The sequence below is a fragment of the Myodes glareolus genome, chromosome 4 (assembly GCF_982192425.1).
Source record: "Myodes glareolus chromosome 4, mMyoGla1.1, whole genome shotgun sequence".
Lineage (NCBI taxonomy): Eukaryota > Metazoa > Chordata > Mammalia > Rodentia > Cricetidae > Myodes > Myodes glareolus.
This window is the reverse complement of record NC_142029.1, coordinates 70,649,532-70,665,919: the sequence shown is the minus strand read 5'-3', so window position 1 is coordinate 70,665,919 and position 16,388 is coordinate 70,649,532. Positions and strand designations below refer to the sequence as shown.

Sequence of the window (16,388 nt, the reverse complement as noted above, 5' to 3'; positions counted from 1 at the left end):
GGGTGGTGGGACCAATGCAGAATAAACAGTTTCTTAAGAGTAGTAGTTCTCAACCTGTGGGTTGTGACCCCTTTGGCAAACCTCTATCTCCAAAAATATTTACATTACGATTCATAATGGTAGCAAATGTACAATTTTGAAGTAGCGACAAAAAATAATTTTATGGCTGGGGGTCACCACACATGAGGAACTGTGTTAAAGGGTTGCAGAGTTAAGAAGGCTGAGAACCACTGGCTCAGAGGATAAACCCTCTCTTCTTCTACCTCCCTTTAGAGAGTCATGGCATAGGCAAGGCTCTGGGAAGGTCCTACAGAAAACAAACAGCAAAACTCTTGATAATAGGCTTTTTCCTTAATAAGCCCTGGTTTTAAGCAAAACCAGTTATTAGTCTGTGAAATACACATTGGAAGAAACTGTCTGTTGTGAGGCCCCTGGCAGCTGCTTTCAGGGAATCAAGCATATTCCACCCCCAGAAGTCCAGCCAGGCAGTAGTTCTTTAAGTCACCACCTCACCATTGGGGTAGGCTGGAAAATATTTTATTTCCCTGTTCAGAAAATGAAAGAAATTTAACTAGAGACATGCGTACTGAATTGCTAGATTACGCCTACAAGAAGTGCCTGTTCTCTGGTCCGTTTTGATTGGTACTGCGTCTGCTGGAATCCCCGGGTAGCTATGATGTTTTTTTCTCTGTGAGACAGGGGCTTGCTTATGCCATCTTGCCCTACACCAGGGAGCAACTCCGAGGTCTGTAGAAACTATGTGCAAAGAAATAGCTGCCTCCTTGGCTAAAAACTGATTCCAAAACTCCGTTTTCCTGCCCCCAAGTGCAGACTAGTGTGAAAATTCTACTCACTGTCAAAATGATGGCCTCCAACTCCAACAGATGTGGAGTTGAAGAGTGGGGAATGGCCTTTCTCCAGAGCCCCAGTGAGGACCTATCTGTCAGTAAGCCTCCTAAAGCCATCATTTGTGTAAGACCACGGGAAGGCAGCATCTTCGGCAAGTTATAGACAGCCAAGTGGCTTAACAATGAGCTTTTAAAAATGTCAAATATATATGGAAAGATTGTTTCTCTTTTTTACTTACGTGAAAGAGAGGGAGGAAAACCATAAAGCTTGGTGAGCTGTCTAGTCAGCGTTGCAGTGAAGGAATCTCATTTGTGGAGCTTCAGGTAATTGCAGCGCGGAGTGACTTTGGTGCCAAGTAGGGGGAAATAATTGCAATCTCGTTAATTAGTGGTCTGATTTCACATCCTCTTATGTAGGCAAGCAAGCGGCCTTAAGTAATAATGCTAATGAAATCAGTGTTGATGTCCCAACAAAGGTCTCCCTTCTAAGAGACTATCTAAATAACCAACAAGGCAGTGATTAGGAGTTTAATGTAATTACTGTATTTGCATGTGCAAGGCCCACAGTCTACAGGCTCATGGTAAGTACTTGGGAAACATCAGTCTTCACACATGTGCCGGAACATGTCATACAAGAAAGGCAAGCTGAGTGTTAGAACCCTTGCAAACTCTGAACTTCTTCCTTCCTTCCTTCCTTCCTTCCTTCCTTCCTTCCTTCCTTCCTTCCTTCCTTCCTTCCCTCCCTCCCTCCCTCCCTCCCTCCCTCCCTCCCTCCCTCCCTCCCTCCCTCCCTTCCTTTCTTTCTTTTTCTATTTTCTTTGGTGAATGGGGCCTGGAGAAATTGCCTGGGCCGTCTTCTTCTGGCCCTCAGGTAGGAGGCTCCCTGGCAGGGAATGTTGCTTTTGCAGGTGAAGATACAGCAGCGGTCCAGGCTGCCAGGTCTACCGATGTTGCCGCTGTGGTGGTTCCTATCTTGTTCCTGATCCTGCTGAGCCTGGGTGTCGGCTTTGCCATCCTCTACACAAAGCACCGCCGCCTCCAGAGCAGCTTTACTGCATTCGCCAACAGCCACTACAGCTCCAGGCTGGGCTCGGCCATCTTCTCCTCTGGGGATGACCTGGGTAAGTAGGCAGGGGTACCAGGGGAAACCCTAGAAAGTCAGGGATGTGGTCAGGGAAGAGTCTTCCACCTCATCCTTTCAAGACAGGCTAGTGTTCCCACTGTCTGGGCTCTTCGCTTTTTCTTGTTTCTTAAACAGAATAACACATTATATTTAATTGTGTAGTTCTGGTCCCTAGCTGGGGAGAACTGGAAGGTACCTGTATTAGGGCCTGGGTTTGAATGCTCCCCAAATTTCAAAATAATCCTCAAGTGTGTTCACCTGACCCCAGTCTAATCCTTCCTCTGGAGGGCTTCAAGATGAAAGGGTCACATCTTCGGTCAGCTTCTCTGTGAGGCCCTTCAGCCAACCACACCTCTTTCCATTGTCAGAGCAGCCTCTTCTTACCCTATGTGGGGCTGAGGCACATAGATTTCTGAAGAGAAATCTGTTGATCCCTATGAGAAGTCTTCTCATACCGCCAGCCTTAAGCTGAGCGAGCTAGTAGTCAGGTCATGTAAGAGAGTGAGTGTGGGAAAGGCTCCGCCACACTCAAGGCAGCAGACATGAGTTTGTGGCTTTCCTTCTCTTATAGACTAGTCATTGCTGCTTTTCTCTTTATGAAGGGCAGGGTTTCCTCCCCAGTGATCCTAAGATCACCTGTAGTCCCTTGCCTTCTCTGATTTTGGTTTTGCTAATCAGCAAGGACTTGAAGGGCCTAACATGAATTGGTGACTCCTTTTGGTTGGCCTGTTAGGGTACCATTCAGTAGTCACTAAATGCCAAGTAACAGGAGTCTCAAAGGGACAGCCACGAAGTCTGGGAAGAAGCTGCCCTAAACATTCTTAATCCCCTTCAGTTAATCTCTGTTTGCTCAGAGCAGTTCAGATTGAAAAGAGAAAGAGGACAGATAATCCAAGTAGGAGAAACCAGCCACCCATTTAGCTGTGGGAGATGAGAGTCACCTTCTTACAGATTTCACTTCAAGTGACTATTAAAATTAATTTGGTCCTTTAGGGAAGAGAAGAAACTGACCTTGAGCATAAGCAGGCCAAGCTAGGGTTTAGGACTCGTGTTGGTTTAGCTGGGGGTTGCTGTAAGCCTGTAGGCATGGGTAGAGTGGTGGCATCTGGGGTCATATGAAACTCGGGAACTCACCAAGGCCTGACTGTTTTGTCTTCAGGAGAGGACGATGAAGACGCTCCTATGATAACTGGATTCTCAGACGATGTCCCCATGGTGATAGCGTGAAGGAGCTTTTCTCATTAGAAACCAAATGGTGTAAATATTTTATTTGATAAAGATAGTTGATGGTTTATTTTAAAAGATGCACTTTGAGTTGCAATATGTTATTTTTATATGGGCCAAAACCACCACCACCACAACAACAACAAAAAAACAAAACAACAACAACAACAAAAAAAAAGGAGAGAAAGGAATGGATAAACTTTGTAGTGTCAACTGTGAAACTGAAAGCAGGTTGATTTTAGTGACCACGTTGCTTTGATTTGACATTGATGTCGTCTTACAGAGCTGTGCTTGCTGGGCATGCTTTTAAGTCTGTGAGATCATTTTGATTCATGAAATTGACCATTCTTATTTTTCTAAGACGCAGAAATGTATTTAATAAAAACTTCAAGAGAGAGTGATGGGCAGAATCACATTTCTCCTTGAAAACTGCTCAGATTTTACGTTGTGTTTGGGTTTAGTTTACATAAGTGTGTGGGCGTCTTGTGGGGAAAGGTCCTGTTCTGTTGTCTTTGTTAATTTATTGGGACTCTGTATAAGGCCATATTTTAGTGGTCGTCTGAAATCCCAGGTGTTAAGGGCCCCTTGCCCATCAGTGTAGGGGGTGGGGAGCAGGAGCAAATCCTGTCTGGGTTTGCTTGTGTCAGGAGAGAATGCTGGGTCAGTCCTAGATTCTGGTTCAGCTGAGCCACAGCCTAGGAAGCCCTGCAAGCCACACCCCGTCTTCTAGGAATCCTTGGGCTTTTACTGTGCATGTCTCTGTACAAAGTGTACCTCTGGAAGCTGCCAAGTGTTGACACTGCTTTCTTATACACTGGGATCATTGTCACTTGAAAAACAAAATTACTGTGGTTGTGGGAGAAAGTTCTAGATCTGTGCCATGATAGATACGCATTGCAAATATAGTATGCCATGTCTCCATTTTTAATTTGAGTTTTCCTTTTGCTTTTACTCACCACCAAAGAATTTCAAATGTAAAACTTTATATTGGGTTTAAGCCACTGAATTGTCCTCAAAAGTCCATACTGATATATGCAGTCATTTTGAATTTGGTCAGTGCCTTCTCCTGATCCCCACCCCCACCCCTTACCCCCAACCCTGTTTCCCTAGCCTGTGCCCCCACCCATCCATAGAGAGTGTTGGAGGTATTGCCAGAGATGAAGGTGATCTGAACGTTTAACTTCTCCATTAGCAGATTTGTTCATTTGCTTTCTCTGTGAAACACCACGTGTGTCTAAACACAGCCCCTGCACCCCGTGTTTCATGTCACGGCCACTTGAAAGTTCTGTGGACTTCTTTGTGGCCTCAACCCATCCTTCAGTCCAGCGTGTAAGCACCGATGTCCAGCGTGTCATGTTTTGGGCTGTACGAACAACCTCCCTGAGGATTTCCTCCCTTGCAGCGGAAAAGCAGCAAGCTTTGCGAATATTCCAAAGTTCTGCCTTTGAACACGTGTTTTCTAGATGCAAGTGTTGTGACGCCTGCCTCCCCTTCTGTGCGGTGTGTCCCTCCTCACCAGTGCTGGTTTCTTTTAGCTAAAAGTATCACTCTTTGGTGGAAATAGAGTCACAATTTACCCGAGGGTTGTTTGGAAAATAAGAGCCATTTTTTTTTCTTAGAACATCTGTGTCTATTAAATGAGCATTTTGACTTGTAGATACACATTATACTGTGTGCCATAGTTCCTGGTATCCAATGCCAGGAATAAGGGGTCAGTTGTCTTACAACTCCTCTTCCTCTTTCCTCTCACCCTCTGTTTCACTGTAATTTTTCCCCCAGACTGGAATTTTTTCAGCTTTATCTTGTCTTGCTTTCAAGTTTTGCTCAATGTTCCCCCAGCCCTACCACCTCCACATAAATAAAGTCTTTAAGTAGCTGAAAGATTAACAGTCTGGTGGGAGGCAAGCCATTGAATTGAACTGCTAGGAAAGTATATTTTCTCATTTTCTTTTCCTGCCAAGTTTTTGGTGGCATTTGTAGAAGCTGGTGTAAAAGGCTCAGCGGCACTATTGTCTATTATTCTGCAGGCGAGCCTTTTCACGGAGCATATGTCTCCTGCAGGCAACGGGCGTTGTTGCCAAGCATTGAGGCCAGTCTCCAGGGCCTCCCAATGCTGAACCATAGTACTGTACAGACCCACCGCCACCCCTCTCCTCGGAAGATGCACTGTGCTGTTTGAAAACATGTAGCCATTTAAGGCTAGACTATTTTATATAAATAGCAGAGCTGAGGTCCCGAAGACTAAGCCGGATAGATGCAGCTATGTGTAAATTGTCTATTTTTGTGAACTCTTCGAGCACGCACTCCCGTTTCCCTCTGCCTCGCTCTGTGGAGGTTTTGATGTATCCACGTTATCTGCAAGAGTCCAGAGGTTGGAGCGACAATAGGGAATTAGAACTAAGATATGTGTAGTCTTGGCAAGTTCCCACCTCCCAGGAAGTGGAATATACTGGAACACCAGGTACTTGGTTTCCTGTGGACTGTGTGGGAACGGATTTGTTTTCCCTTCCTATACTGAATACCCTTTGAGCTTTGTGGAACCTGGGCCTGTGTGGGTGCAGTGACAGAGGAGAGTTTCTCCGAGGTCTGTGGAGAGGGGCCACATCTGAGCACACAGGTGAGACTCTTACGGTTTGAGGCCTGGTCAGCCGGAGAGCTTGGCCTACTGCTGGGCAGCTGGCTAGCACTCTGGCTGTTGGAGGAATGGCTCTTCAGGCATTATCTCTGATTGCATCACTGGATATGATTAAAAGCTGGCAGGGGACAGTCACTTGCATGGTCTCTCCTCTCCAGATAGATGGCCTGCTAGATTAACCGCCACTCTCCAACTTAGAGAGCAGACGGAAGACCCTGGGTGTCTAGGAGGGAGCTAGGAAGGCCAGTGGTAGTTTTGAGCCCCTTACAGGCATCTCTTCGGCACATCCTGTCTTCACATGGCCCCTAGTGGTCAGCGCAAATACCTGGGCCCAAACCCCATCTCATAGGTTAGTTCTCTGTCCCATGAAGAGGGCCATGAGTTCCTGAGAATTCTCTTGCTTCAGTAGAGAGGAGAGGAGAGGTCCCCTCAGGAGAAATTCAGACATATCACTAGATGGACTTCCATTCCCACTGCCGCTGTTAAGAATCTACTCTAACCTCTGCAGATGCTTCCTCGCGTCGGGATTGTATTTCAACATTCCTGTGATGTTTTACTTAACTGGAGTGTGTGCTGCTTTTCAGGTACAACTTTTGTGTAATAAAAGCCAGGGCATTAAGTTTATATAGACTATTTCCTATGCAAGACTAAGATACGGGATAAAGTCGCAAGAGATGTGCACTGTGGTAGATAGACGAGAAATGCATCCTCAGATGGAGTACCACCGCTGAGCGTGGCCAAGGGAGGATCAAATGCATGTGTTTCTGCCCATATTGTTTTGAGCAGCCATATTATGAACGTAATCATCAGAGCCGAGCAACAACCCCAGCAGGGTGTCAGTTTCATGTGTAATAACTCCAGTGGGCTGAGCAGGAGCGCCGAGGCGGAACATTATCACCCTCAGACACCCACGTCACTCCCCATTTAAAGACTCTTGTGAAGACTTTCTAGACACGTTAGGCAAAGTCAGAAGTATCTGCAGCAAAATAAAGGCCTGTTCTGCTCTGATTTCAAGTGAGACAATGTGTGCTTGTTTCTCTCCAAAGTAAAAATTAGGTATTTATAACTTCGGTTGCCGCCTTGCTAGGTGTCCAAGTCACTGGTTTCTGCTGAAGATTTTACTACATTGTTGCACAATTTTAAGATAATCTTTTTGTCTTGGTGTCAACTTTTTTCACTGAATAAAAACTTAACTGAGTTCAAAAGAATTGAAAGCAAAACATTAAAAAAAAAAAACAAAACCACCACCCCCTATTTGAATATCCACGGTGTGTGTCTTACTTTGTTCTGTTGAGTGCAATAAAGATGGCTAACACAGTCTCCAAGCAGCAGCTGGCTTGTCTCTTTGAAAAAGGTGTTTATGTTATAGAAGAGAGAACATTAAGACCTGGGATAATTTTGTTAAGGAGCTGGTCTCGGATGGCGGCTCCTCAAAGAACACAGCGTCTGGAGGTGGGGTGGCTGCTGAGCACCGTGGTGCATGGTGGCAGCTCCAGAAGCACACATAATCCCACAAGCACGCTGACTCAGGTGCCCCCAGGAGAACCGTACCTATGTATGGGACAGTTGGTGAAGGAGGTGACTTTTTAACCTGAGAGAAGAAAGCCCCGCGGGGCAGAGGAGCCAGGTACCTGAGAACACTTCCTAAACACAGTGAGCCCGACTGGAAAGTGTCACGCTTATCTCTCAAAGGGCAGTGAGTGCAAGCATCATAAATTTAGACCAAGGACATAAATTATGGTCAGGGACAGGCTGCTTTCTAAAGTTTAGCATCCAACACGTTGCTTTTGTTTGGACTTTGAGCCAAAGCAAAAGTCTGAAGTAGTTTCAGTTCCGTGGTTGAGGAAAAAAAAAAAAAGAGGCACACAGAACTATGTTGTTTGCAGCCGTTCTTAATCTGTGGGATGAGACCCCTTTGTGGTGTGTGTGGGGGGTGTCAAACAACCTTTTCACAGGGATCACCTAAGACCATTGGAAAACACAGATATTTACATTCTGATGTGTTTGTTTTAGGAGATAGGAGACAGGATTTCTTTGTGTGTAGTCTTTGCTGTTCTGGAACACCCTATATGTGGAGCTGGCAGGCCTCAAATTCATCCACCTGTCTCTGCCTCCCCAGTGCTGGGATTAAAGGTATGTGCCACCACCACACATTATGATTCATAATGGTAGCAAATTATAGTCATGAAGTAGCAATGAAAATAATTTTGCCAGGCCGTGATGGCACACGCCTTTAATCCCGGCACTCGGGAGGCAGAGGCAGGTGGATCTCTGAGAGTCTGCGGTCAGCCTGACCTACAGAGTGAGTTCCAGGACAGCCAGGGCTACCCAGAGAAACCTCTAAAAATATCAATGATAATAACAATAATGATAATTTCTGCTTGAGGGTCACCACAACATAAGGAACTTATTAAAGCTGCAGTATCTGGAAGGTTGAGAATTCCTGATGTAGAGGAAAGCAGAGACTGAATGGCAAAGCCAGGCTCAGTGTTAGGTACTTCCGACCCTAGGTCTCAGTCTGTCCTTCTGTGCCAAAACTGTCAGGCTGTCATTCATATCAAAGTGAGCACAGTGTTTCAATACAGGTACTAAGAAATCCCAAGCAGAATCCCATCACCTGGGTGATTTTATCTGGTCATGGCCTAAACTTGGGTTTTCAAGCCTACATACCATGCTTATGTCTTCTTCTCTCATAGCCAAACACACCCTAACCAACCTTACGAGGCCGGCATGCAACCTCACACTGTCTAGCTAGAGACTGGCCGTGAAAACCTGTCACAGAAAGTCACAAGGCCCGTGTGTCTTACCACTGTGGGGAGAGCTGCCTAGGAAGCCAGTCTTGAGCAGGCCATGACTTCCTGGGAAGGGCAAAGGACAAAGGAAGTCGGAAGGACCTGAGCTTGACCCATGATTGCCCAATAAAGGACAACAAGCTGTTGACACTACACCAGGAGACACCTCACTCCATTTGGGCCCTTCAGCTTGTCGCTTCTGGTAGCCATTTCTTCTGGAAAGGTCTTGGCAGTGGGGCCTGAAACTGCAAGTCCATGTGTGATAGTCACAAGTCCTGTGATTGTCTCATCTGCTTTGCTTTTGAGCCACTTCCTCTCTCCCATATGACATGGTCGATGGTATTAATACATCCACACTGGGTTAGAGTGGAGACTTCAGGCTCGGGAGTCGTTTCTTCTCTGAATTATCTCACCTGCTATGCACTGATTCCCAAACTTAACTCTGAGGAGAAATTCACGGTCTCTGAATCTTGGGACATATCTCTGTTCCTGACCCATTTTCTGACTTCATCTGCCTGCTGTGGTCATGGAATGCAGGCCCCCCACCCCCATGGAGCCTACAGCAAATTAAAATCAGAAAGAAGTGCTAACGGCAAGACCCCCCCCCGCAAAAAAAACCAAAAAACAGAAAGCAAAGAGACTTAGAATTATACGACCAGAATGCATTCAGCAATGGACAGTCTCACACATTAAGTCACCCATCTACTTATATAGTTTGTTAAAGTATAATTTTATATGTGGGGGTGTTTAGATTGTGTCTATGTTGTGTACCACATGCATTCAGTGTCTGAGGAAACCAGAAGAACAAATAGGATCCCCTGAGAGTGGATTACAGATGATTGTAAGCTGCCAGGCAGGAGCTTGAACCTGGGTCCTCTGGAAAAGCAGTCAGTGCTAGTCACTGCTAAGCTCTCACTTCAGGCTGGTTCTCTTTTGAAGTCTATTTGTTAATCATGATATGAAACCATTTATGAAAAGGGTTTTAATTCTGAAAATGAACCTTTGAGTTAGGCATGAATCTCTGCTTTAAAGAGGAAGTCCTGGCTGCAGAGATGGCTCAGTGCATCTGAACACTCTTCCAGAGAACCTGGGTTCAATTCCCAGTTCCCACATAGCAGCTCAGAACTGTCTGTAACTGCATTTCCAGGGAATTTCACAGCCTCACAGACACATGCAGGTAAAACTTCACTGCACATTAAAGAGAAATAAATTAAAAAAAAATAAGAAGACAGTTCTTATTAGACCCCTTACCCCCAAGCTATCACATGCAGTAACGTAACAGTCAGGATGGGTTAGCTGAATTTCCTTAAGCTGTGATGTTAACAGCCTTGCTGTTTTGCCTCATCTATAAGGGTGATGGTGTTTATTTAGTTACCCTAAGACCACAGGCTATACATTTTTAGAAACATTTCAATTAGAAAAAAAATCTTAAAATTCAGAGGCAGAAATAAACAAATACACCCAGGCTTCTTCCCAAGCTGTCTAGGCAACATACAATCTTCCTTATGGATGGCAGAACAATGAAACCTTTTTAAAAATTGGCATTCTTTTGCAGAGATTTTCATGAGTAAAAAACCAAGATTCTTTTGCTTTGCAGCAACTAGGGAAAATTTTATCAAAACCTTTTGCGTTATGGGAGTTTTCCAGTGTCCATCTCGTTCACTGGCATGGGCTACAGTGGTGCCCAGGGCTGCTGCATGTCCCACTGGGGCAGTAACAGTGCTGGCATGAGACTATTAGTATCCCAAAGGAGGTGACTACCCTAATCATCATTCAGCTTAGGCTCTGATGCTAGCACCCATTCATTTTTTTAAAAAAGATTATGTGTAAGGTAATATGAGCTGCAACAATTTACGGAAGAACAATGGCGGTAGGCTTTTGAAAATGCTAATGTTGCCATTGTAATATCATAACCCTATTGAATGCCAAAATGACAACTGGTAACGCTTGGTAATATCTGTGTGAAAACAATGACATTTCATATTTAAATCTTGGCATCAGCAAATTTTGTGGAGAGGGGGAAAAAAAGACTCTCTTTAAACGTAAATCAGACTTTTCTGAAACTTGCCCTTTGATTGTACTTAGTTCCTTAAAGCCTGCAGGCTGATCAAGGGAAGGATTCCTAATTAAGACTTACTTTTCAGTCTCTTCCTGGTTGAGGCAGAGCCCTGGGCTGAGTCAGTCCTGCTTGCAGCTGAGCGGTCTGTGTGTTTTTCATGGAGAGTAAATAAACACAGCACCATATTGCTGGCTTCAGAAGTATACTGAAGGTCTAAGCTGCTTGACTGTTACCTAGAACTAGTACAGTGGAGGAACCTGGGCTCCTGGATGGCTGTGCATAGATGACAAGGTGTGTTTAAGACGGAAACGAATACCCCTCTAACACAGGGCCAGAAATCTTTTGTTCAGTGGCAGTACTGCTACCATGAGCAACAGCAGTAAATACATAATTGCTAGGGACCCAACCTTCTTCTGAGGGCGGCTCGTTGGAAGTCATTTAGTTCTCACAGCCTTGTGCAGAGGGTGTGGACCTTGACGTGGAGGAGAACTCTGAAGCAAGGAATGGCTAACGTATTTGCCTATGGTCACGTCGAGTAAGAAGAAGAAGGAGCTGCAGAATTGAGATAGGAGGCCAGGAAGCCGCTTCCAGATTCTACGCCCTTCCTTTCCACAGAGCCCTTCCACCTGATCCGTTTTGATGACAGCTTTGGGTGTATACATCAGGAATTTATTGCACCATCTGGTTTACCTTTTTAAATAATGCTCCTCTGTCCTCTGTCGGAAGGGGATTAGACAAAGAATTTGTATCCATTATAGAAATTGGGGGGTGGGGGTTGGAAATAAAAGCACCAAGAAGAAAATGAGATTTCCTAGTAATCCCAGAGACAGCCATTGGGAGCATCTGGTGTGTGTGAGCTTCTGTCGCTTTGGTCCCATGCATTTGTGAATAAATCCACATGGGGAGAGGACCAAATCCCAGCTACTTTCCGTATTCTTGGTTCAATGGAAAGTCAAGTCTGAGGTCAGACGTCAGAAGTAGAGCCGCCATATCTCCCCTTGGTTCCTACAAGTAGTTTTGATACAGACTTGCTTTGAAGACAAGGGGAGCCAGGGACTTGTCAGTCACCGCGTGGCCAGTTGTGTTACCTTTCTGTATAGTGAAGGGCTTAGAGACGTCATCCACACTGAGGATGCTCACAGGAGGAATCTAGCTCCATAGACTTTTATTCTGTTTCTCAGGAGATAGGAGGATCAGCTGTGAATGTCTCTCTCCAAAGGAAATGGAGAACCCTGGCAGACATAAGGGAGTATGGACAAAAAGGGCACATGGTAGGGCAGGTCACATACATGGTGGTCACAGTCACTGTTTAGTAAAAGAGATCCTGACTCCCCAGCCATGGTTGTATCACAGCTCTAGAGAAAAGAAGGGGACTGCCTAAAACTTACTAACAGCTGGGTGGGGACCCTTCTCCATGGGTCTATGTGATGGGATGAGAGGAGGAGTTGGGAGGAACTTAGTGGGTACTTAGTTCTAATTGATGAATACGGTCTCCATTTCAACTGCATGGGGACTGTCAAATGGTTTTCCTGAGGATTACAGTGTGACGTGGAGCTTCTCCTGCCAGAACCAGAGGGAATGGAGTGTGGGATGCACTTGAGGAGATACTGAATCTTTTCTAGGTCTACACTTTCTAAAACAGGGAGTGTTGAGCAAAAGGGAGGAGAAATTCAAGGATTAGTGTAGCCACGAGGGAAATGAAAGATGAAGGTGAAGTCTCTAATTGGCAAGATATTCACCTCCTTGGATGGTGGAATTCCCAGTCACAGATCCCATGGCAACATTCATCTAAGAACTTAGGAGCACTCTTCTCTATCCAGTACCCTCTCAGCCACTAAGAATACAATGCGAACAAGGCACACATCATTCCCGCTCCCTAGAACAACTTCAAGCAAATCCTCAGGGCTGAGAGGCCATTGTGAAGTCCACGTCATTTTGTAAAAGAGGAAATGGAGATTAAAGATTTTAAGTGACTCGCCTAAGAGCTCAGCCACTGAGCAAATGTACACTCTGAATCCTAAAACCCTGAAGTCAAGACGGTGCTTGTGGTCTTGATTCTGTGGAGTGAGGGGGTTGGCTTCAGGGTGATGCTACAGGCTCCTCCAACTCTACTCAGGGTAGAAGAGTATGCTGTTGGTGGTTTAACCCAAACCTTGACAGCCTTTTCCATCCGCCATTTATTATAGAGGTCTTTCTCAACAGGAAGGCGGGGTAAGTTCGAGAACCCCAGTGCCCTAGTACAGTCTTATAACCTATATGTTGCCCTGAGGAATGGAAAACTGATTTAATAACCTCAGCAAAACATGCCAAGCTAGACAGCCTCCTTGGTTTATAAAATACACAAAGAGTAGCCAACCTTCTAAGTATTTCCCTAGGGTTGGTCAGCCCTTCCCCACCTTTTGGTCCTCGGGATTGAACACAGAGTCTTGTGCATGCTACGGTAGCGCTCTACTACTGGCCTATACCCTCAGACCTCTGTCGCTCTTCCTAAGGATCGATGGGATGACCCCCATCCCAGACTTCACACATGGAAGTCTGCAGCTCCCACAACACAAGCCCTAAAACACAAATTAACAAGTTGCCTTTTGCTTCTTGCTCAGAACCCCATAGTAGGATTTTTCTCCTCCTTGCCTCTTCTTTGGCATAGTTCTGGAAATATTGGTACAAACAGCTGTTTCCTGTGTTCACATGACTTGAATAGGAGGGCTTGCTTTTCTTTAAAAGGCATTCCCAGCTGGTCTGAGAAAACTCTTCACATGTGAGCTAGGAGTGGTTCTGATAGCCACACACAGGACAGTGTTAGTTCATTTTCTGTTACTCTGACAAAAAAACCTGAGATAAGCGATTTAAGATAAAGGTTTGCATTATAGTTTCAGATGCTTCAATCCATGATCAATATCAACTGACCCTGATACTTTAACCCTACAGCAGCTCTGTAGGTCATGGCTGCAGTACACAGCAGAGGAAAAAACTCAGCCTGGAAGTCAAGAGAGAGAAGGGGTGAGTTCCCAATACCTCCTCAAAGGATCCCCCCTACCCCCCAATGAAACAATTCCCTTCTAACAGGCTCTGCTTTCTTTAGATTTTATTACCTTCCAATACATCACAGGCAAGAAGCAACTTTTTAATGCATGGGCCCTTGGGAGAACATTCTAGATTTAAACCAGCAGGACACTTTTGATTTCAAGAGTGTAAGTCATCCCAACCATGACGTTGGTGAACCTGGTGGGCACAACACAAAAGTGAAGGGCCCTGAACTCACCAAACTGGGATGCTATTGTAGAATGAAACCTGCCATTTACCACCCCTGGACCCTGAGTGACATAGAAAATACAGATCCTTCTCATAGAGTGCTCTGGTTGTTAGATTTCCACAGGGCTTAGGATAGCCTTTGACACTTTGGAAAGTTACTGAATGAATGAAGGGATGGGGTGACTTGATTTTTATAGGCTTTAAAGTTTTTTTGAGATTATAATATAATTACATTTTTACCTTCCTTTCCCCTTTCTCCTTCCAAATCCTCCCATATACCACTGCCCAATCTCCTTCATACTCATGGCCTCTTTTTTGATTAATTGTTATTACATGCTTATGTGTATAACTTGCTCTCGAGGAATGAATCAGTATGAAGTTCAGCTTTACATACCGAAAACTCATCCTTCTCGGCTGTGAAAGCAAGCTCTTTTAGTTTGCTTCCACTGAAAAGCTGTCCTGGGTTGGAACCCGAGCGTTCAGGTTTTTCCTTCTTTCTGCTCCACCATCCAGCACTGTTTTCTGCCTTTAGCTTTCTAGTCCAAAGTCCACATGGAGCTTACGTTCCATCCACCAAGTCCGAGGACCCAGTATCAAGGAGGAAAACGGGAGGTAGCACATCCCACACAGCTTGGTCCTGAACACCTGACCGAGGCTACGACAGAGTGAAGAAAGGACAGAACCATAGACACACGTACAGAAAAGCTGGGCTCAGCTGGGTTGTGCTCTCTCTGGGGGGACACACCTAATACACAGCAAGAAGCCGGAACCACAGCTTGCATTATGTACAACCAAACAGGAGGGGCTAGCTGGTCTCCGCTGGAGGTCTTAGGAGACCAGCAGTCTAAGGCTGCAGCCATTGAGGAGAAGGAACCCAAGCTTCTTAAGTTTTACACGCATTGGTCAATGGTTCAGAAAAAAAAAAAGTCTTGCACACACACACACACACACGCACACACACACACACACACACACACACACACACACACACACTGTCAACATTCACATTTGGCCCTGAAGGAGGCTTTGCCATCCCTCTGCGCCTCACCCACCCTGGGGAAAGGCTTGGCTGCTCCCATGAGACAGTGCGTCCTTGCCGTGGCTGCAGCCATGTCAAACGCTACACATTCACTCCTCAGGACTCCATCAACTCTTCTTAGAACTTCAGCTGCTCCTTCCACAGTCACTCAGTGCTTACTGGACTCCCCACGCTGAGTGTGAAAGAGACTCTCACAACTGTGGCAACTCCCTTTTGAAGAGTTCTTCCAGACCATTCATCTAACAGCGTCTGCCAATGTTTCGCTGGTCACCTCTTTGTACAAGAAACTATTGAATGTAGTTCATTTGGCCTGTTTCTCCATCCCTGGAAGAAGCAGGCAGAGGTACACATCACAGATCAATCAAGCAAGCAGTGACTTCTGTTGCCCAGAGTCCTTGATAGACAAAATGAAGTTAGGAAACAAAGCAAATGAACTCACACAGCCAGCATACCAGCTGGACAGAGCCACTTTGAGAGAGGGATAGGAGAGCGAGGCTCAAGGCTCGGGTCGATGACTATATGACAATTTGCCGAACATTTTGTGTGTTTATCCTCTTGTCTTTGAGGTGAGATAATGTTGAAGTGACTCCAGAGCATGGTGGGAATGCCTGATAGAGGCAGATCTGCAGGAGTTCCGACATGGGAAAATGCTTTGTGGCTGTAGCTTCCAAAGGTTTCCAGCAGCCACCATCAGTCTGGTCTTCAGTCAGCAGCCTGCAGTTGTTTCATCTAGGAAGAGTCTCCCCACAAGGTGAGTGAGATGGGCAGAGATTGTTTTTGCAGAATCCTAGGGACAATGACATCCAAAAAAGCTCAAGTCCCCATCGGGGCCCCCAGAGAGTGACACCAAAGGCTGGAGTGATGATTTAGTTACGTCCTTGCCAGGTGAGGATGAGGACCTGAGTTTGGTGCCCAGAGCCCATTTTGAAAAGCCCACTTCCCTACTATGGGGGGATGAGGACTGGAGGATCCCTAGAGCTCGCTGGCCAGCCAGTCTAGCCAATCAGAAAGCTCCAGATTCAGTGAGAGAAACTGTCTGAAAAGAATAAGGTTGGGAGAAACCAAGGAAGACTCCTGAAATGGATCTCTGACTTCCACATGTATTACATGCATGTGCACATCATACCCATCTGCACACACTTCAATGTGTACATACACCACACACTCTTATGTACAAGCATCACACACACACACATACAAATGGATGAACAAACAGTGATACAGGATAAAATATTTCCAATATCCCTGGCCTGTAAGATAAAGTGAGTGACTGATGATATTGTTAACCTGGATATGAAGGGAGAGGGAAAGACGGGTGTGGAAAGGATAGTGAATTCTCTTTAGGATGTGTAAAGGGCTGGTGGCATAGGCCAGCAGGTGGGACCGTGGAAGCTGGCTTCTGTCCTTGAGAAAACT

At 45.6% G+C, this 16,388-nt stretch overlaps 1 protein-coding gene across 1 annotated transcript in view; it reads left to right on the top strand.

Annotated features, from left to right (window-relative positions):
- The window catches only part of Sorl1 (sortilin related receptor 1), a 163,796-nt gene extending 156,646 nt beyond the window's left edge, over positions 1–7,150 (top strand). Inside the window, exons 47-48 of the mRNA XM_087905541.1 lie at positions 1,757–1,969; positions 3,131–7,150. Of these exons, the coding sequence (XP_087761667.1) occupies positions 1,757–1,969; positions 3,131–3,198 (281 nt within the window). The 3' untranslated portion in view covers positions 3,199–7,150. The remainder of the gene's footprint in view (positions 1–1,756; positions 1,970–3,130) is intronic.
- Positions 7,151–16,388: the final 9,238 nt, after the last annotated feature.